The sequence below is a fragment of the Diorhabda sublineata genome, chromosome 2, assembly GCF_026230105.1.
Source record: "Diorhabda sublineata isolate icDioSubl1.1 chromosome 2, icDioSubl1.1, whole genome shotgun sequence".
In the NCBI taxonomy this organism is placed as follows: Eukaryota; Metazoa; Arthropoda; class Insecta; order Coleoptera; family Chrysomelidae; genus Diorhabda; species Diorhabda sublineata.
The window spans coordinates 1,817,855-1,840,536 of record NC_079475.1 but is presented as its reverse complement, the minus strand read 5'-3'; the positions used below and the strand labels follow the sequence as shown (position 1 = coordinate 1,840,536).

Genomic DNA, 22,682 nt, shown 5'->3' with positions numbered 1-22,682 from the left:
AGACATTCATTTTTGGCAGAATTATTAAAAATTTAACGGTGGCCTAAAAAACCACAACCGCTGAAGATAATCATATTTATTAATCAGTTAACTTGACCAAAGACTCACCAGCCCAAATCAATGAATCTAGGGATCTGTCTTTGAGTATTTGTGTGCAGGCCAAAGGAAAAACGGATGTTAGATCCATGTGCATCCTGACTGTAAAACACAGTGAAGGCTCTGTGATGATTTGGGGATGTTTCTGAGAAAAAGAGAAAAAAGACCTGGTAAAAATCGAAGAGATTTTGAAGAAAGGAAACTAGAAAAAAATAATAAATCAAATGTAGTATGTTCTGGTCAGAGGTTGATCAGTGAAAAATTAATCTTCAAGCATGGCAATGATCCCAATCATTCCTGGAAACTGTGCAAAGATTATTAGGAAAAATTGGGAGAGGAAGAATGTAGATTGGATGGATAGTGTCATAAAGCAGTTTCTTACTTCCACCACACATCTTTGGAATATACTGAAAAATAAATGGAATCAAATACTCAAAATACAATTAATTGTGGAAATTGTTACAGAGAATGCCAAAACTGTGCACCAAAATAATAAAAGTAAAAAGGGGGAACATCGATAAATTACAGACTGTAGTTTTATTATTTTATTAATACTACATAGATTGGTATCTATATATATTCTTTTAAATTTAAATATAAAAATCGTTCATATTGTTTTTATTTGTCGTGTATCATGCAAACTATAAGGTGGACAAAAATGAAAATAAAATTCCAATTGTTCAATGCCATATAACATGGTTGATACAACTTTACTGTCTTTTAATGAATGTAGTGAATATGTACCAAAGCTAATATACAAAACATTGTTATTTTATTGATTGTTTTTGACTTAGTTAGAAAAGAACTTTCACAATAAGTTCCACTTGATTGTCAATGTCATAGTGAAATATCGACTCATTTTATGATGAGATGGATGGATGGATGGATGGTAAATGATGTTATTAATATTTGGACATTCACTAAATAAACATCTATTAAAGTAAGTTCCTTTGAAAGAGTAAAAATCTAGGCACTAGAAATTAAGTACATTGAAAAAATTCTTTTGAAACATAGTTATCATATAATATTTTTAAAAACTATAATTATTCATGAAATGTTGCAATTTCTATGTGAATTGGGTTACTACTCACCTGCATTTTGAAATATATCTTCATCATCTTGACTATTGCTATCACCATTACCTAAATTATTGCTGGAAATTAAACCATTACTGATTCTACTGTTAGGCACTGCTAAATTATTTTTTTCACATTCTTGTGTTTCCTCTATCTCGTACTTGGAGTACAGCTCATAAAAACTTTCCTTGATATTTTTTGACAGATCAAATAAATCGTCGATGAACTTCTTAGATTTTTTAATTTTGTTACCGGATTTATCAGTTTTCAAAAATATTTCTATATCAGAATTATTAAGGAAATTCTGAACTCTACTTAAACCATCCAGAACGTTGGAAATTATTTCGTCCTTTGACATCTTATTCGATTAGTTTCTTCTGAAATAAATTTCAATATTATTAATAACAATATATCAATACCTACAAGCTTAGATTAAGAACTAAAAACAATGGTATATTAATATACATTTCCCGCCAACTAACTGAGTGATGGAACGGAATTTGCAGTAGACTTCCACAAACAATAGTAATACTAAATTATTGTCGTTTTAACAAATTTTTTAAATAATCACTCTTACCACAAAATTTATAAAAACAAAATTAATCCTTATAAATCAGCGCCATTTTCTAGCATTAAAGATTAGTTACTTGAACTACCGCATCTGTCAAGAAGGAAGGAAACGTTACTGACTACTAACAGTAGGACATAATTTTCTTTTTCTATCTCTTTCCACAGCATTCGATAATTGTTCTATATTTCATAATCATATAATTTCATTTACTATCATAAATATAACAATGATATTACCAGCTCTATGATTAATCCCTATCGTTGAAAATAGTATCAAAATTACAAGATTGCATCTTAAATAAAGATAAGAAAACATTGTCCATCCTAGCATCCTACATTAGACAAAAATAAAGATTGATAAAAACAATGGGAAGTTTGAAATTTGGTACATTCCAGAAAGCGTTCACAGTGCCTGAAATTCTTTGTTGTGCGTTTCACATGGCGACAATCGTTTTGGTCGTGCCGAGAACGTCACTAATGACGTCATGACCAACGCTAACGATGACTTATGTTTAATAATTACTTGGAAGAGACTTCTTGCATTGAAATAATGATTACTTTCTTGAAGTTTAAATATTTTATTAATATATAAAAAAAATGCTTGCTACATTACATAATATATCAACTTAGACAACTGACACATAACATACATGAAGTTGGCTACTAACATTTTACCAACTAACAACTTATGTCAATAAATGGGTCGAAGTAAGCGTTAAAACAATATTTGTAATAATCCTATATAGACTGTTTCTATAAGTGGAAGGTGTGAAACAAATAGTGTATCGTTCTCTCTCTCCTCCGGGCGCTTCAGTTAGTTCTGCGCATCTTTTACGCGCATGAAGCAGGCGCAGTATAAAGTGTCTCGAACGAGTAAGAAAATGAATACTGTCGTCACCGAAACGTAGAGACGTTTTTTCCCATAAGAACTGGCCATATAGGAGTATTATATATATGGTTGAAATAATTAGCAGAGTTCTCTGGAAGAAGCTTCAGACTGAAAGTGTTTTTTATGTTTATTGCTCGTAAGGTGGTGATTAATATCAAACCGTCCCCCCCTCCCCAAGAAATAGAAAGCTAACTCGTACATTTCTCGCAAAGTACTACAGATTCTATCTTGGTTTTCCTAATAAAATTGAATTGAAAGGATAATTGTTCAATGAATTTGCAAACTCGTTCTTTATGTTGATTAATAAACTAAATTCTAACCTCTAGTAAACGATTAACCTAATCTAACCTTTAAATGCTAAACATTGACCATAGTTCACAGGGTCACCAATAATAGTGAGAACAACTAAAAGCTCTAGACACTGATAAGACAGTTGCTTCGTTGCATCGGTTACATCACAGAACATACCAAAAAGAAGGTCAACTTTTATGTAAATTTCGGCAGCACAAATTTAGTTCTGCCACCTACCCATATATGTAATACTCCTGTATGGACTGTTTTTATGGGACACTTCATCTATACTGCGCATGGTTTATGCGCGCAAAAGATGCGCAGAACTAACTGAAGCGGCCGAGGAGAAAGAGGATGAAATATTATTTTGTTTCATTTAGTGGGAACACCTTCCACTTATGGAAACTGTCCATATAGAATATGCACCTACCAATCGTGACGTTAGTGTAATAAAAATGTGTCATTACTGTCAATGTCAATATGTCATTCGTCATCAATTTCTGAGTTCCCACCGCTTTTCCTTCAAATTTGGATACACAAGTATCGTATGTGACGAAGGATTTTATTGGAAATAATTGAAAAATTATTAGCTTCTATTTCTGTAATTTTCCATTGAATATTTATTTCTGGTTAGTATTTATTTATATATATCTTTTCGATTTGATAGAAAAATTTGTATTTTGTTAGTTCTTATCTTAAAAGTGATATTGTAATCATGTCCACTAATTTTCCTTTGTTCAATTGAAAATGTATATAAATATTATTTTGTAAATACACGTGTCCCAGTTCTATAGTGATTTCAGGAAACTGAAATATTTTTTGTTGTAAATTTGGATGACACGAAAATAAAGTAATTCTGCTTCCTACCATCGATGGCACTGAATAACTACTAAGTTTTCATTTCTTCTTAGGGTATAAAAACAGAATATATTATGTAGGACAGTACCATGATGTAAAGACTACAAGATGTGTTCTTCTCGAGGGCTCATTTTCGAATTGTTCTGCGCGTCTCTCAAGAGCCAATGAAAATTCGCTCCCAAATTGGCGCGTCATTTTGGGAGCAAATTCTCATTGGCTGCTTCCCAGCTGGTGCGCTATAGCACGCCATGTAGTCCTATATCATGGACAGTACCCTATAAAACAGAACTGTCAGAGAAAATGTAAGGTCACTTTAATTTATCGTCTTGGAAGTATGAAAAAATAAACTAAAATTAAATAAAAAAATAATCGATTATAATAAATAACTGATATCGAAGAAAGGTTGAGAGAGAAGTATCGAATTTAAAAATCGATTGTCTGAGAGAAAGCTTCAATATTAGGTTTGTTCCAACCCATCAAAAAGCTGTCCTTGGTACGGTGACGATTCTGCGTAATACAGATGACGTGTTCCAACCGACCGGTTACCGTTATACGAACGATTCTGTTTTGCGTTCCAACCGACTTAGGTATCGTTTCAGGGACGGTTTTTTCGATACTTGGTTGATTACAAGTACTGTTACAAGAGCGGTGCATAGCCGGAGATTGCGCAGAAAATATCTATAAACGCTTCCTATAACCGTTCCAAGTACGGTCCCGACTAGCAGGTTGGAACAAACCTATTATCATTAGTTTAACTGAATGTTGAATATTATTGGATGGACAAAGAGGTAGTTGTAGGTAAAAGTCACAGGACATACCCAGGGTATGTTCTGTGGTGGAAGTGAAGTGAATCGGCCAATTAAATTTCACTATATAGACGCAAAACATGGGAATTCCAGCTTTTGCAATTATTAAGACACAACATTAAAAAAAGTGATTACCAAACGATTGGAGCACATTTCGTGACTTTAGGTAGCTAGCGACGTTGGTGGTACAACTCAGCTGGTAGAGTGTTGTTTACTTGTGTTGATTGTTGGAAAGAAAAGTGCGATGGCTGCTGGTTGTTGTGGTACCAAAAAACAAAAATTGAATAATTCTTCGAGTATTCCATCCTGCAATGGATCCTCTGTTATGCCGAATGGTATCAGCAATGGTTTGGGAACTGTCGCGTTACCAGAAATGTGTTTCTTTTGTTTTGATGTTCTTTATAGTCATTTATATAACCTCGCTCCTCCAAAGAACCCATCGTTTAGTAACGATGCATAGTAAGTTGATATTAATTTTTCAAACTAGTGCTAGTATATCATTATTTATTTTTACACTTCGTATAATAATTAAACTTAGATAATGACGAATGGGTCATTGAACTTGCTGGTTTACTTTCCTTTGTTTGAGGGTGCATTGAAAAAAATAATTCATGTACTGTTGATTTACAAATTTTTCAAAACATTATTACTCATTTTTTAAAACCTTTCTAGTAGAATATTTAAGTTCCTTCGAAACTAGTATACAAATTAACTTTTTTTTTGGTTTGTTAACATGTTGGATCTTATAAGAAAATTGGCATAAAATAACAACTTTTAACATAAATTCTTCTTATAAAATTTTGACAAGCAAATACAATTTAAGAGAAAACTATGTATATTTTATAAAAATGTTGTCTAAATTACAATTAATATTTAAGTGACTCATCAAAATTTATATTATTATAATTACAATAGTATCTAAGTGAATTTTAAGCTTCCTTAAAAGTTGTTTAGTCATTTATCTACATATTCTCAACAAAACAAGCGAAAATAATTCTTTTATAAATGTATACATATTTCTTTCTCCAATTGCAAAATTCTCTTTAATTTGTTTATAATTAACAGAAATTCTACAGAACAGATAACAAGTGGAATATTTTCTATGGGTATAAATCCAAACGAGTGCAGAGAAAACTATAGCTTTCACTAATGCTCTGGGACTGTACAAAAAGCTATACCATACATTCCTACTTCTAGCAAGGGGGATTTAATAAAGTTTTTGATGATTTTAATCTAATGATTTTTGGAATAGGAATCAAATCATAAATTTGTTACATTTTCTGTTTTTAATTCACACAAGCTGTCATATTATTATATCTACCAATCAAATCTAAGAAATAGACAAAGCGCTCAAAAATAAATTATATTGAAGTTACATTGAGGAACTATAAAAATACTAATTCGGACGCCTTTTCTATTCCTAGTTGGTTCCTTGATTTTGACTGTACTTTTATGATATGTAGATGCTTTCCAATTTCAGAATATCTTTCTGTGCTTTCCACCAGTCAATGCCGGAGAATTTTGATGTTATTTCCTGAGTAAAAATTATTTTTCAAAATGATTCCAACTGGGCATAAATTGTACTGTTGAAGGTAGCAGCCTACTTTGTTCATAAAATTCCTCGAATCATTTCCAGGGCGCTTTGTAGATTGGAGTTAAAGCTTGCTCATATCGATGAAGAAATATGTGTTTTTTTACAAGAGATAACTGTAGATCTTCAAATGCTACTCACAATCTTTGATTTCTTCACTGCAACTTTCACAGACTGCCCTGCATCCAGTTTTATTCGTATCTGCTTCTCTAGGGAGAGTTGGGAAAATAATATTACGCTATTTGCAAATTTTTCATTAGATGCAATTTGTTTAAACAAATTATTGTAATAATAAATAATTCAGAAATAATAAATTAAGCACTGAAGAATAAAAACTTTCAAAAAAATCAAATCAATATTAATTTTTGGTTCAACCCTGGTCTTATCATTTTTATTCAAGTATAAATCTATCACGAGTTGGAAATTAGTCTTAGAAATAATACACAAAAATAAAATATTCACAATAATCTTGAGCTTACCATGCCTTGCTTTTACAATACTACCTTTAAAGCAGTTTTTTCAATCTATTTCATTTAGATTGTGAAATGTGATGACTGAAAACTTTAAAAAATTTAAATGAAAAGCTGTTTGATTATATTTAAATTATCCACTCTAAATCGGTAGTAATAAACCACCAATAAAATTATTTGAATTTGATATACATTGTTATAATTTGTACTCGAAATTACATGAAGAAAATTAATGTTATCTAAATTTTCAGCCCTTTATTTGTGACATGGAAAATAGGTAAAGATAAACGACTGCGAGGATGTATAGGAACATTTAATGCAATGAATCTCCAATCGGGATTAAGAGAATATGCTATTACAAGTGCTGTAAAAGACTCTAGATTTAGTCCAATAACTCGTGACGAATTTCCAAAACTGAGTGTTTCAGTGTCAATTTTGAGACATTTTGAAGATGGTGACGATTATTTAGATTGGCAAGTCGGTATTCATGGAATAAGAATTGAGTTTATAAATGAGAAGGGGAATAAAAGGACTGCTACTTATTTACCAGAAGTAGCTTCAGAACAAGGTAGAATGTGATTTTTATTTTACAAAGTGTTTCTAAATACAATTCAATAGTAATAATTTTTTTCCCAATTTATTCAACAGCAATCTGAACAAAATTTTCTATAAGCTATTACGCTAAGATGGAATCCAGCGTAGAAGTTGGAGTATCTAATAACCAAATGGAGGTTGAGATACCTCTTCTTATTCCTTACTTGAGCTTGAACAACACTTTAGTCTCTTATTGACTGTTGATCAAAAGAGGCGGAAGAATTGGTGATGAGCGCTTATGTCTTTGATGATATCTTGGATACATGGTATTCCCAAGTCATTGGGCAGCATCTGGTTGGAGTCATACCAGAGGGCATAGGTGATTTCTCATAAAGTGTTGACATCTTTTTATAACAGCAGTGCTTGATTTACTAGGACATGCCTAAAGCTCTAGGTATATATGATAGTAATAATAAGTGAAAGGATTCATTATAAAAGAGGGTACCAACGTTATCTCTAGCACTGGTTGTCCTAGTAGTTCAGCACCAATTCTGTTTTTAAAGATTACCACTAGACAAAGTAAACACTCACGAAATTTAGCTGTTATGAAAATAGTAAGAAATATCAATACTATTAAGTAGATTTCATCTAAAATGTTCGTTACTTTGTAACCAGATTAAAAAATATTCTAAATTACTAAATTTGGTTATTTAGGACATGAAACTTTTATAAAGTTTCTCTATAGAAATCATAGTGTATCTTTCTAGAGCTCAATAACAGTAAGGACAATTGACTAATAATTTGAAGAAAAAAAATGAACAATTTATTCTTCTACGGTATGATTGTTTAGTGTGATAAAGTTCAGTCTCTCCTTTGTCCTTTAAGATATCAACTAAGTTGGAATTTCTGGAACTGTTGGTGATATTCATACTGCATTACACTACTACTAGACCACAGTCTCTGAAGACGATAATTTAGTTATTGAAACGCGTGTCAGACAGTGTAATTATGTGTGTAGTGGTAATATAAACAGTGTGTTCAGTATTTATCACATTAATCAATCACTCTGTATGATAAAAGCGTGTAAGGATGTTTGAGTAGGTTCGTTTTAATATATTTTGGTAAGTTCCATTATGAGAATGAGCAAATATTACAATTGCTTCAAGTAGTACGATGTTGTTCAAAGTTGAAGGACGTCTACTCCTCTGGCAGTATCCTCAATTCCTAGAACTATATTGATGTTCGATTCAATTTTGCTAGGAAGTTTTGTTTCTAGTAGACTTCGCCTTATATGGTGCTCTATTAGTGTATGACCTTTTGACAAATTTTATTTTTGACTTATCACCATTGGTATTGGTTATATACAAAGCAAATGAATTTACGGTTGCTCTATTCAGAATGACAAACCAAATAGTACATGATCATCTTCTTGTTCTTTGACCCTTGTCATAGTTGGCACATCTTTTGATCCATTGTTATGGGTATCAGGTTTCTTAGAAATTTCATGTACTTTACATATTCAATTGGTTCCGGTACATAGAAAACCAAAGTTTCATCTTTTGTCGAGACAAAATCAGATGTGTCTGTTTTAAGTTTTCTTACCTGGAATAATGGTTTGAGGCATTTCTCGCTTGTTTTTTCGGATCGTATAGAAGGGAATCCTAACCTAACCTAACTTTAGTTTATTTTTTGAAATTCTTCAACCAGTTGGATGGATGTGAACCAGTTGTCTGTGGTGCTATTTCTATTAGAGTTTTTAATGGGATCAGAGATAATACTGTCTGGGTAGGTGCGAAAACTTGCATGGAAGAAAAAAAATTTTGAGTCCGTACTTGTTAGGTTTACTAACCGAGAGAAAAAATTTCCAAGGTTTTAGTTTAAATATCATGGACGCTTTTATATTGGCTTCCATTTACAAAAAACTTATTAAATTAATAATTGGGGTAGGTTAGAATATGACATAAAAATCACTCAGTCGTTATTATTAAGAGTCTACAATAAAAAAAATATTTGGAAAAAGAATCTCAATTCCTTTTAAACGGAACCATTTATATTTACATTAAACATGTATTTAATATCTGTTCTTTTTTTGACCTGCGCACAAACTCTCTTCTCTTAGACCCAAAAACCTCAATCTTTGACTCATCACTCCATAAACTTCTCTCTCGCTCTTCATGCGTCCAATTTTTATATTCTTCAGCCTACTGCAACCTCTTAATTTTTTTTTTGACGTCTTATAAGAAGTTTCTTCACTGCCACCATTCCAAAAAGGCTGAATTCTCTTAATCTGTGGAAGGCAAATCCCTAGATTTATTTGTGGTTTTCGAGAACCTTTTTCTATCACCAAAGCTCCTGTCTTGATCCAAAAAATTTAAATCACAACACGATTTTGCGATTCACAGAGCTAACTACACTCATAAATACAATCAGATGGTATTTGCAAGTTTTAACTTGTCGCACTCACTGCTAACCATAATAAACCGTATGTACCTGCAGTAATTGGGACATATATCTAGAAGATCAGCAACAATGGAACGATTAATCATCGAAGGAAAAGTAGGAGGCAAACGCCCAAGAAGCAGATCTCCAACTAAATGGATAGACCAAACAAAACCATTAAGAAATATGAGACTTCACCGTGCCGAAAATATTGTAGAGGATAGGCAAGCATGGAAACAACTACTGAATCAAATATAAATTGTGTCACTTTATCTTTTGGAGGATAATGGAAAGAATAGGAGAAGGACTCATGCAGAAAGTTTTGTCGATAGTTGTACGAAAAAACTTTCCTCTTTGGTAGTTGGTGAATCAAAATCATCGACAAAAGATGCAGAAATTTCAATTGGTGAATCAGAATGGCCACAATAACATTTTAGGGGAGACAATAAGACTTTTTATTTACCTTATCTCTTCTTCTTTCTTTTCAATCTAATGACACTTATAATATCGGTATATCGAGATTCAGAGTAGCTAGAATTTTGTAAGAAAGATACAATATATACAAGATCTTCTGTTTTTGCAGAAGTGTCTTCAACTAGAGGGTATTTGGAATTTTTGTTTCATAATTAATTTATCAACTTTATTAACTCAAATTTTTATGGGAAAATAAGAGTTACGGCAGACAGTTTTTGTCTATGACATTATTTTTTTATTCTAGAACACAAAAAACTTTTTCAGAAATTTCGCATATTCAACTATTTTAAACTAATTGAAATTTTTCAATATCGTCTGCCAGTATAATTTTACAGGAGAGCTGCCACATTAATAATTCCCACTCTTTTCGAATGATTTTTCTCGTTATCTTTTTTTCAACCTCCGATAGGCTGTAAATAAAAGGTAAGTTCATATAAAACAATAATTTCATTACGAAAAGATTGGTAAACTTACTTTTCGACATAATCACCGAAGAGATTGAGACATTTGTTATATCTGCGGACAGTACCATCTTCAAAGAAAGTTGTCGCCAATGAATACGAGTAGAGTACAAAACAGACCTCGAATCTTCTGAAAATTCCGTAGACAAAAGCAGTAATTGTGAATCTGCGGTTTTCTCTAACCATTCTGTCAACTCGTTGAATCAGGTGATTTGAAACTACAGATTTTCGTTCTTGGCCCATTCAATCACTACGGCTATCTTTAAACTTTCGACTCCATTCACGCACAACACCAACACTCACTGAAGTTTTGTCCATTTTCCTATGGATTTCTGCAGCACTATGGCCTTCAGCCCGTAGAAAACGAATCACAGTTGGTGGGAGCATCATTAATGTAGCACAACGCCGACTGACGCCTGAATGCTCGCGTAGCGTCTGCACGGAGCGATTGGAGGTTGAAAAAAACGACCCTCGTGCATTCCACGTCAATATTGTTTAAAAGAGAATTATGTTAATTTGGCAAGCCATCATTCTAATTTCGCCTTCAGTTTGGAAGATTTAGATGCAGCAAAATCAATTACGTATTGAATTTTTAAAAGAATTTCTAACTGAGTTCTGGGAACGTTCACGGAATTATTTAGGCCAACAAAGAAATTTAATTTTTTTTAAAAATATCACACGTCTGCAATTGAAGCATGTTGAGATATTATTATTAGATATTATGTATGTTTATTAATTTTTTTTTCGATTTCGTTAGGTTGGGATCAGCTGCAAACCATAGACTCTCTTTTACGTAAAGGAGGCTACAAATCAGTGATATCTAGCGAAGTGCGTCGTACAATAAAACTAACTCGTTATCAAAGTGAAAAGATAACAGTGACTTATCAAGAGTATATGAACCATTGGAACAATCAAAGATGCTAGCAGTTAGTGTGGGGGTGTCCCATAGTACCACCCCCACATCTACCGCCTCCGCAAACATCATCTTACACCGCAGTGCCCACATTATTAATGGTGCAGCCTCCACTTCCGATTCCGACCTACGGGCCTCCTGTGATGGGGCCACCTGCCCATACTACACTGCCCATGTGGTGGGACAGCTATCCAGGTTCTTCTTATCGACAAGAAATGCCTGGGTTGTCAACACCCGAATCTCAGTATAATGTCTATCATAATTTTTTCCAAAAACAAAAGTGACCAATCAGTTGTTAGACCAGTTGGCGGATGGAAAGAACGTATTTCCAAATGAATTTATTATTTCTATTCATTGTGAATGAAATCAGATTTTTATTAGCAAATTACGTGATTCGTCCTACACCCTTTGATAAATCAATATTGGTATGCATAAGATTAGAAACATTCGGTGCCTTCCCATATTAAAAAAAAGGTAATACATACAGGGTATTTCTAAATTCATGCCACAACATTCAAGAGGTGATTGCTGGTATAAAATTAAAATGAGTTTTTCCATAACAAAATTCCCTCAGTCCGAAATATCACCCTTAAAAGGTAGCGACTAAATTTTTTCTCTGTAGCTATGGTTTTGGGAAAAAATTTACTGTTGTATATTTGGGTATGATGGCATATACAATACGGGTTGTTCCGTTCCAAAGACAAAAATTTCAGAAAAAAACAATATAAACTATATTTCAGTCGCCACTTTTCAAGGGTAATATCGTGGAAAGGGGAGGGGGTTGAGGAAATTTTAATTTCATCACCTCCTGAATATTGTCGCATGAATTTAAAAACTCCCTGTATAATTAATGCTAAATCTACGAAATTGATGGACGTTTCTAAAAAAAACAGAACAGAATTTTGTGGTTCTATATATATATATATATATATATATATATATATATATATATATATATATATATATATATATATATATATATCTTTCGCTAATGTTAGTGGCAATAGTACAAATTTTCATTAAATTTTTTTCTCTTTGATAATAATGAATATAAAGAAAATGCTTGCAATGAATTGAATTGGTCTTTCAAATTTCGTAATAATCGACTAATTTTGCTAATACTATTTATGAGTGCTTTTAGTCCTGTTCTGTAAGTAGTATTAATACTTACATATCCATATCTTATAATTCTAAATGTACATATTCTGCAATGCTGTTTGCCATTTTTTTTAAATTTCAGTTTCATATTTAATAATCTTCTTACCAAGTGTTTCATGAGGGTCTCAGTCCATCTTGCCCTAGTTCCTTTATCGATCTATTTTTATACATACTGTATGATATCCATACCAATTAGGCTGTTTCGTGTTAATTTTTTCTGTTGATTCTTGTTGTTACTTTCTTAATATTTTTATTTCGCTATGTATACTTGGATTTTCAAGAATTTCTTTCTTTAAAATAATTTTCTATTGTTCATTGATATCCTCAACAATTAATTTTATTTCATCTTCAAATGTTTCCATATTCTACTGGTATTTACAATTTGAAGCACTCAAGGTCTTCTGTACTCCCATACTTCTGGTAATATCCCTTTTCAATTAACTATAGTGGATTTTCCATACGGACCATACAAACTTTAGTACAATGATATGATGTTATGTACCATGTTATCATGTATAATAGAACTCTTGTCTGTGTTGTAGAAATTTGTTTCCAATAAAGTTCTTTTTTTATCACTCCGTTATCCCGAAGTCGAAATTTCTGGAACCGTTGGTGATATTTATACTGAACACACTGGTTACACTACCAGTACACCAACAATCACAATTACACTGAAGGTAAACTAAAACCTAATAACTTGAATTAGCTGCTTTATACTGAATTTTCCCGCCAACAAATCTTCTCTCGCGAAAATTGATACCAACGGGAAAAAGTCCTTGGCGGGAATCTTCATATTTATACTAATAAATTATAGAGTGGACTGTAAGGAATTGGCCCTTTATCCCTATTTAAGCTTAAGCCATTTGTACCAATTTGAGTTTATCAGTATATTTATACTGATATCTTCATATTTATGAAAATTCCCGCTGTAATTAATTTTATCGGGAGAATGTAATTAATTTGGTGGGAAAATGTAATATAAAACAGGTAAGTCAAGTTATTAGGTTTTAGTTTACCTTCAATCTCTGAAGGTTATCGAAACGCGCGTCAGAAAGTATAATTGTGAGTGTTGGTGTAATCGTCATATGTTGTATAAAGTCGAGAGTCTTCAATCAGTGGGACAATATCTTCAAAACACTGGTATATTTTCAACTTATACATTCATTATGATTACTGACATCTGACAACGCGTTAGTCAGTAAGTATATTGATAAAAATGTCACTGTTGACAACTATATGTGTGTCTATATCTATATATTTATACAAATATTATGTTGTTATATTCTGATGGTACGTGTTTTTTTATTGAGTCGAAATGCACGTTTATTAATTAACTTTACAATTTTTAACAACTAACTCGTTTTACATATTACTGTGCCCACTATTGCTTTCGTTACTATATAGTTTTTTCTTCTAATTCATTTATCTTCTCTTCATCTGCCAGGTTATTTCCAAAATGTTCATGTCGTTACTCTTTTTGAAGTTTGTTTATTTTTTCTTTGCATAAATATGCTTCTAATTATGGTTAATTATGATTTTGGTTTTATTAATTTTGACATCTGTTACACTTTTTTCTATTTCCGGAGACAGACATTCCTTAACTTTGAAATTTTATTATTGAGGCTATATTATTTGAATATAGATTATTATTACAAAAATCATATTGTGGTATGATTATTTTATAGACGTCATAAAATGTCTAGAGAGAAATATTTTTTCCTTATTCATAGTTTTTGTTATAAGTCCTTAAAATTAAAACCCATTAAAGCTTTTTTTGTAATACTAGTGAGTAATTATTTAAAGAAAAAATTTAAACATATATCAGGGAATTTCTCTGTAAGCTCGTACAGATCCTATACAATTGTTAATTATTTTCAACATTTGCCAAAAAATCGTGTTGTATTTCGAAAAAAAATAACTATTATTTTAGTTAGATAAGTAGTGCCACAGAATTTATTCATATTTTCTGAATTATTAACGATTTTCCAAAAAATCATGAAAAGGGACTGTTTAATACATTAGGGGATTTTTCAACGTGTCAAGGGACTATAAAGTGACTGTTGTGTTTTGAAAAAAATTAACTATTATTTTGGTTAGATAAGTGATCCCGCTGAATTTATTCATATTTTCCGATCTATTAACGAGTTTACAAGAAATAATGAAAGGGGACTATTTGATACATCAGGGGACTGTTTTTCAACGTTACAAGGGACTATTAAGTGAAACAAAAAACTGTTGTATTTTGAAAAAAGTCATTTTACATTAATAAAATATTTTTTAGCATATTTTCGCATCAATAGTTAACAAATTTCTCTATAAAAAATAGTATTCTACAAAGGTCTAGAATAAAAAGAAATAAATAGACTTTCCTGGAAATAATTTAAAAGAAATACTGTTAATAACCCGCCCGCTCTAATAAAAAGTTCTAAAATGAAACATCAAAGGAACGTCCGCCATTTGTAAAAGCAGATGAATGACGTCGCGCGAATTCGCCGAATTTTAAAATTCCATTGTAGCTGGACATGACCGGCCTAAAGACCCATTTCACGAGCTTGTTCGAAACAATACAATGAACTTCATTGAAGTCGTCGTCCTCTTCATTTACTGGAGGACTATGATCACGTAATGAATTGCTGCTGTCACAATGCTCTTTTTGATCAAAATCGACTTTTCTTGAAAAATAATCTTTATCAGCCACTCAATTTCTGAAATTTGTGAACAAAGTACCGTTTGAATGTTACCTCACCACATAGAAAATCGGGCCAGCAGTTAATTTTGATGATTGGATGTAAAATTTTCACATATTCAGTGGTTTTTCCAGGAAATTTTATCTTTTAAGGTTATTTTGTATAATATGTAAACCGGCAAAACCATTTTTTCCTTTATTAATGTATTCGCTGTATATTCATTGCTCAAGTGTCTAAATCACTTTACATATAGACGTGTCACAATAAAGGGAACCAGTGCCGGATTAAGATTTATAATGCCCGGAGCTAAAATATTGACGGGGTCCCTTTAAGGAATTCGGAAATCAGCAAAAAATAAAAAAATAATATCAATACGTTACATTTGTGGTACCAACACAACAAATAATACAGAATGTTTTCCAAATGACTTGGGGTACGGGGCTATAGCCACCCAAGCCCCCAGCTTAATCCGGCCCTGAATGGGCATTATTACAAAAATTATACAACTAAGCAATTTTTTTAAAAACAACAAAAAGAAAATATTCACCATAAGCACGGAAGTATTTTAAAAAATTATATACAAGTTTCCAAATGCTTTTTATTATTAGTTCTATACATTTTCATCCATTCGCTAATTGGTCTTATTTTTGTTAAGTTGTGCTCTTAGGAATAGTATAATTTGTTCAAAAGGCATAGTATCGTGTTTTACTACAATAAAGTACGGATTTATGGTTTGAAATATTTTTCACTTAGTATAAAGAAAAACGATTTTCAAAAATATTTATGCAACGAGAAAAACTAATTTGGTAAAAGAGAATTCGAATAAAACGTGTACAATTGGAGAATGGAAATTCAAAATGGTCTAAGTAAGTGCCAAAAAAAATAAACGTATGTCCAAAAGATGAACAAAAAAACTGATATTTAACTTCTTTTTAAATATAAAAACACGTGGTAGGAGTTTGAAATGATTAACTTAATAATTTACTGATTTCCAAATACATACGACGTTTTTCAACTAAATACATAGACACTTTTTCACATACTACCTTTTACCTTTGAACTTAAGATCTTTTGTATTTTATATTTCAAGAAATAACTAGTCATACGACTATTAATGATGAGATAACTTTAATGAACAAAACAGTGACTGTTACAGTTGGGTAGCAAATAATGTTTATGGGTGTTTCTCTGTAAACTGGGCAACTCGTTCTAAGACAACTTTTTTGCTCATATTATAATAAATTTTATTTGGGGAACAAGTATCCGTTTATTTATTAATATAGAGCAGACGAACCACAAATATTTCCATTACTTTAGAAAATATTAAGCATTTTCTGCTGTCAAAGCCAGGGGACTGTGAACTTAAATAAAAAAAATACAATTCTAGTATCGAAATTAAATGTTTTTTTATTATTATAAACTTTGGAGCTTAAAAATTAAGTAACTAAATAATAAAAGTTGAATAATTTTCATAAAAGTCCATGTGAATAAGACCGTTTTCTTCTGTCAGTGTACTTTTGTTTCTTAATTGCACTGAACTGATGTACAATATTTCTTTCGTGACGAAAAAATGTTGTCATTTTGATTATTTAATTAATGTATATTGAGTAAAGTAAACATACAATTTATAAAAAATATAAAATTCAATCTATAGTATCATCCTCTTCGCTAGCCATACAAGAGTCATCCGAACACTATCGGTTCTATAGTTTGTTCTATGAGGTTATCTAAAACCCATATTTTCTCTTTCTCTTTAATTACATGATTCACGGCATCTCTCCAGTTCTCTTCAGTTATTGTTGTCAATGTGTACTTCATGAGTTCACGAACATCTTTCATATAAATGTTTTATTATGTCTAGCTACATAACCTTTCATTTGGGCCCATATTAACTCTATCGCATTTATTTCGCAATGGTATGGCGGCAAACGAAGCACTGTTATCCCACGATTCTTGTCTATTTCATCAATAACAAACTTTTTGAATTGTAGCCTGTGATCTGAAGCAACCTTTAAAAGTTCTTTTTTCAACATATCATCTTCAAATAGTATATCTTTTACGATTAACCAGTTTCTAATATCAGCTTTTCTCCAAGAGGTAGATGGAAGATTTTCTGTTAATCGCGAATTATAAGTGGCATTATCCATAACGACTACAGCATTACTTGGAATTAATTCGACCATTTGTGTAAAATACTCTTCAAACACATCTGCAATCATGTCTTCATCATAGTCTTTGGTTGATGTTGTAATAACGCATATTGCATCCAATATGCGTTATTATTAGTCTGCGACCTTCACCGATAGGAGTTTTCAGTCCAGTAGATAAACCTGAATGTCCTTCATTGAGCCATGTTTCATCTAAATAATAGATTTGTCTTCCCTTCTGTCTGTATTTTCGGATATCTCGTAAATACTGGCGAAGAAATAATATGTTGGAACATATTATTTCTTCGTTGTCGATTAGCACTGATTTGCGACTTTGCTTCTCCCAAGTAAAATTTAATTTGTGTAATATTATCCACAAAGTTTTTCGCCCTATGTTAGGCAAATTCTCGTCCTCCTTAACCATTCTTAGAATTATGTCAAGGGTTGGGATCTCTTTTTTAAAATATAATTCATGCACTTTTCGTCTTATTGTATTTTGCATATGTTCATCAAGGTCAAGTGGTTTTCTTCCAGTTGACTTTTTAGGTGGAGATATATTTCCATTTTTCCTATCTCTTAGAAGCCTGTAAATAGTAGATTCACTAACTCCTGTCATTTGATGTACAACAGCATCATGCACATTTAACACTACAGTCTTCGTTTGTAAGCTAAGCACGCTCTTACACTTTACTGAGGTAAAACTTGAAGACATTTTTCACAACACAGTTAACACTTATGGAACTTAAACAAAACAAATTATACAAATTTTGGCGAGACCAAGTTTCACCGTATATACCTGCAAAATTTCTAAGTAGTCATTAGGATAATCCCTAGTAGGACCCTATTGTAATGTTTCTTGGAAATGTTATTATCAACATTTCGAAAATCAGAAAGTAATTATCTGGAGAATGAATTGATAAATGGTTTGTTAATATGTCTCCTAAGAATTGACTTGCGCCAAATTCTCAAGATAATTAATGAAATATTCAGTCAGAATAGTTGCGTTACAAGATTATTTCAAAAATAATTTATTGTTTTAATTGCATGTACTCTACAAATGTATGAAGGTCAGTTAGTTGTTTTAACTAATCAAATTTACATTTATATTACTTTTATATATCAGATCGGGTATAAAATTAAATAGTAAATAAATTCCTTAGATGAACGGTGACGCTTATGGTTTACTACCTGACTAGCATCTGTGACCTTTTCTCATGCTGTCAGACAATAAGAAACAGATTATAGCTCTTGCAATTCTATATTGGGGTCGCGCGATTTCACATCAAAGGATTTCTTAATGTATTTGGTTACTCGACGAGTTTTTTTGAGCCTATGAAATCAAAGTTTTCAGATATCCATTTCTTACAACTGATATGTCTTATATTATCAAATTCTTTATAAGAAGGAATCTTATTAACACACTTATGATAGTCTTTCTCATTATAGCGGTCACAACACAGCTCCTGAAGTAATCTCTTATAGCTACCATAATTAAAAATTTTTGCACTGAATAAAGCAGATACTTTTAAATCTATGTTTGCGTGATTCATGCACAAGCAAGTATCACGTTTATCAACTTTGGGAATGACAATCCAAAACGGTCGCAGCCTGCAAAAAGTTGGATAACTCTTGTTTGAATTTTTCGTACAACCCTAGTAATGAGGCAAGCATGTATCGCTTTTGTTTTCGTTTTGATTTTCCCGTTATAAATTCTTTCTTTACCGCTTCTAGCCTACTATTGAAATCATCTTCATAGAAATTAACAACTGCTCTTATACATGCATCTGAAATTTTGTTTCTTCTTTCCAATCGATGACCCGTTTTTGCCTTTTTTATTCTTTTGTAGCTTATTACACCAGTGTTGTTAATTCGCCATAACTTATATTTATGAATTATCTCTCCAGTAACCATTTTTGTTAAAAGTCTTTTTTCATTTACGGTTTTCATCTTTAAAAAATTTTCTTGCATTTGTTGTTTTCGTACTTCACCGAAAAGTGCTTTTTTGACTAGATCTTTCCATGATTCTGGAGTATCTGCCATTTTTTGTAACTTTGTATTTGGTGTATACTCTTTTTAAGTTCTTCCCTTTTCTGATTGTCGTTTTTAATCTTCTCATATATATCATATCTTTCTTTTTTTTGTAAAATCTCTTATTTAGTGGCTTTTTCTTTCTTTGCTGCCATTCTCAAAACAAATCTAAAACAATAACGAATATAATTTAGACAGTCCCCTGTCTTGTAGAGAGGCAGGGGACTGTTTAATTTGAGTTCATTGATGAGTACTACAAAATGTAATTGATTTATGCTACTTTGCTGCACATAGGAAATATGTATCTATTGTAACAATTCAAATATTTAAAGGAATCATCAAAATACATAAATAGAAGTAAAATAATCCTTACCAGAAGACTGTTGGCTGTCAGGTTACACAACTTGGCTTCTACGGACGCTCGAACACTCAAACTCTGCGTTTCGTTACACGCATAAAAGACGTTGTTTAACCTTTTGGCTACCTGACACGTAATCTAAAATATATACACTAAATGCAAAGACAAAGTTTCATTGTCTTTCTTTAAATTGTAAAATATTTATGTAAAATAAAAAGGTCTCATTGACAATCAAACAATATTGATTTAATAATGCAACAATTCGATTAATTCTAATAGATCTCGATTAATTTAGTCTAAAGTAAATATACTGATTTGGTGATATGCCAGGGGACTGGTTTTTAAAAACTATAAAAACGTTTTTAATATAATAAAGTTTATTTTAGTACATTTCTTATGTTGAGCAGCGGTATTGATTTTTGGAATTATCTACGAAATATTTACGGTCTTTTATTTTTTTTTAACAAAATTAGCCTGGGACAATGAGTTGTCCAGTTTACAGAGAAACGCCCTTATAATGAGTTTCCTTAAAAAATGTTTTTATAAAAAATAACTTTCCACTTGTACAGAACAAACTTGAAAGTTTTCTTTAAAATTTGCAAATAAAAATGTTGTAATTGGTAGTGATGATATTGTTTTTTCAAAATGGCATTTTTTAACTGTGGCGTAAATTGTCATAAAACGAGTGGTAGTCTTCTTCAAGGCAGGTCTTCTGTTCCTGTAGGTCTTTAAATTTATTCTCATTAATTGCTAGAGGTTGGACATAGAGAGATTTGATTTTGTTCAATACTTCAGATATTGGTTTTGGTCTTTTAGGCAGCTCTGTCCACTCTTCTTGTAGGCCTATTTTGTAATAAATGTAAAATCTGTAGCAAACTTGAAGATCTCCTTTTTTGACACAGGGTGTATACTTTTATAGTATCCATCACTGTAGTTGAAAAAGTCATTTTAAATGTATTTGACTTCATCCTTGCATCCTGATAGCTCTTACAAAGTCTGCAGGAACATAATGTTTTTGCTTTGCAAGTTTTTTTTTCAATTACACTGTGCATCGAGTCAATTTCTATTTGGGTATATCCTACCTCCAAGTATTTTTGTAACACTGTTATTTATTGCAAAATAGAGAAGTGCATTAACAACAGTTTCACAGTATCTAACGAAAGTTAGTTTTTCAAAAAAAGCCTTAACTACTGCTCTATTAATCTAGGTCGTTCTCTCCGCTCTACCAAAATTTTTTTGAGAGGAGTTTGATTCGAAATGATGAAATTCGTAAGATTTTGACAAACGTAGATTGATTTTAGGAATTTTTGAGTTCCAGCTTTTCTAACAAAGTACTGGGTACTCACAGTTTTTGATGGAACATTTTTCTTTACAAGTCGGGATCGTTTTTATGGGAAAAGATTAAATATATTTCAAAATAAAACTATCCTGTTGGATTTTGTTTCTATGGGAGTATTGTTTATGAAATTTTTTGATGTCGTTTATTGTTAAATGTTGGCGCTATTTTTCTTTTTGGTTAAACGATAAACACATGTAGGAAAATCACATGGAAATAACAAATCTTGAGAATAACTGTGAAGAAATATCATAATTATGTTATACACTTTGTTTTCCACTGACCTTTCACCTTTTTGAACGAATCGTTTCCATTCTGAAGGGTTGGTTTTTGGGTGCAGCAGGGGTCACAGATTCAATTTTGCAAATCGTTTAAATTAAAAGAAATTTTTAACTATAAAACTGTCAAACTAAGAAAAGAAGTTGCTACATAATGACCTTGTAGAGAGGGCGTTCCATATCATTATACGTCACGAGAATCATTTTTGCCATAGATCCAAAAGTATAAAAATATGATTATCGGCCTTATTGTCGTTTTACAAACAAATATTAAATTGGTATTTTTCGGGAAAGTACTCCTCGAATTTGTTAGTTTCGAATTATTTGTTTTTGCAAAATAACTCAATTTTTATGCAAAACTTCTGGCTCTACATACGAAACCAAATTGTAACTTTCAGTTAATAAAAATTCAAACATTAATATTTTATTTTCCATTTTACTTTTTTCACTCAATAGTAAGTTTAAGTAGGATATTAATAATTACTGTTTGAACCATTACTTATGACTTATATAAATATACAAGAAAATCCAGAACTATGTAGATCAATTTAAAATGTAGATACAATTCATTGGATGGGTGGATTGAGTACTATTCTGCGATTTTGGAAAGGTCAAATTAACTTTGTTTTATTCATCAATAGAGCTCCTAAATACAGTGACAGCTGACAACCAAGTCTACCTAGAGGAAACGTCAGTTTTCAGCGAATCTGATTCTTCTATTATTTTATCATTAACGACAAGTTAAAAACGTTTTTATTAGAAATGGAAAAAGCGTTTCACGTTTTTCTTGTCGATATTTTTTCCAATAAGAACTGTCCTTGAAGTTCAAAGAATACTTTAGCGATTTATTTTTGTCATAAAAATTTTTTATTATTCTTCAAAATACTGCCCTTGCTAGCAATGCTGGTAGTACTTAACACAAAGGCTTCCATCTAGTCCACAGTGGCATTTTCAAATTTCTTTGTGAAAATTGTTTCGTCATATTTTTTGTAGCACATATATCAATATCATCATCAATTCTTTGGATTATGGGTATCGCTTTTAGCGCTTTAAAATCATTTTCTTGAGGTAGATTACTCCTCGTTTTCTATTTTTGTTTTCTTTATACTTTATCATTTGTTTTTTCCGCTTTTGTTATTATTTTCCATTCCTTTCGGTTCCGGCATTTTGCCCTCCAGTTCTCCAGTTAAGTGTAATTGAGTCTTTGTTTTTAGGTATCTCA

The 22,682-nt window shown here is 31.6% G+C and overlaps 2 protein-coding genes across 4 annotated transcripts in view; one reads left to right on the top strand and one right to left on the bottom strand.

Annotated features, from left to right (window-relative positions):
- LOC130452965 (transcriptional regulator ATRX homolog) overlaps positions 1 to 1,866 on the bottom strand; it is a 38,982-nt gene extending 37,116 nt beyond the window's left edge. For both annotated transcript variants that reach the window (XM_056792515.1, XM_056792516.1), the window contains exons 1-2: positions 1,750 to 1,866; positions 1,188 to 1,549 (exon numbers count right to left, since the gene is read on the bottom strand). In XM_056792515.1, the coding sequence (XP_056648493.1) occupies positions 1,188 to 1,530 (343 nt within the window). In that variant the 5' untranslated portion in view covers positions 1,531 to 1,549; positions 1,750 to 1,866. The remainder of the gene's footprint in view (positions 1 to 1,187; positions 1,550 to 1,749) is intronic.
- A 2,859-nt stretch (positions 1,867 to 4,725) lies between these two features.
- The window catches only part of LOC130452864 (AMMECR1-like protein), a 336,472-nt gene continuing 318,515 nt past the window's right edge, over positions 4,726 to 22,682 (top strand). The window contains exons 1-3 of one of the 2 annotated variants that reach the window (XM_056792345.1): positions 4,726 to 5,045; positions 6,899 to 7,215; positions 11,313 to 17,424. In XM_056792345.1, the coding sequence (XP_056648323.1) occupies positions 4,831 to 5,045; positions 6,899 to 7,215; positions 11,313 to 11,479 (699 nt within the window). In that variant the 5' untranslated portion in view covers positions 4,726 to 4,830 and the 3' untranslated portion in view covers positions 11,480 to 17,424. Of the gene's footprint in view, positions 5,046 to 6,898; positions 7,216 to 11,312; positions 17,425 to 22,682 lie in introns of those variants that run through there. The other variant, XR_008911004.1, reaches the window with a different exon arrangement.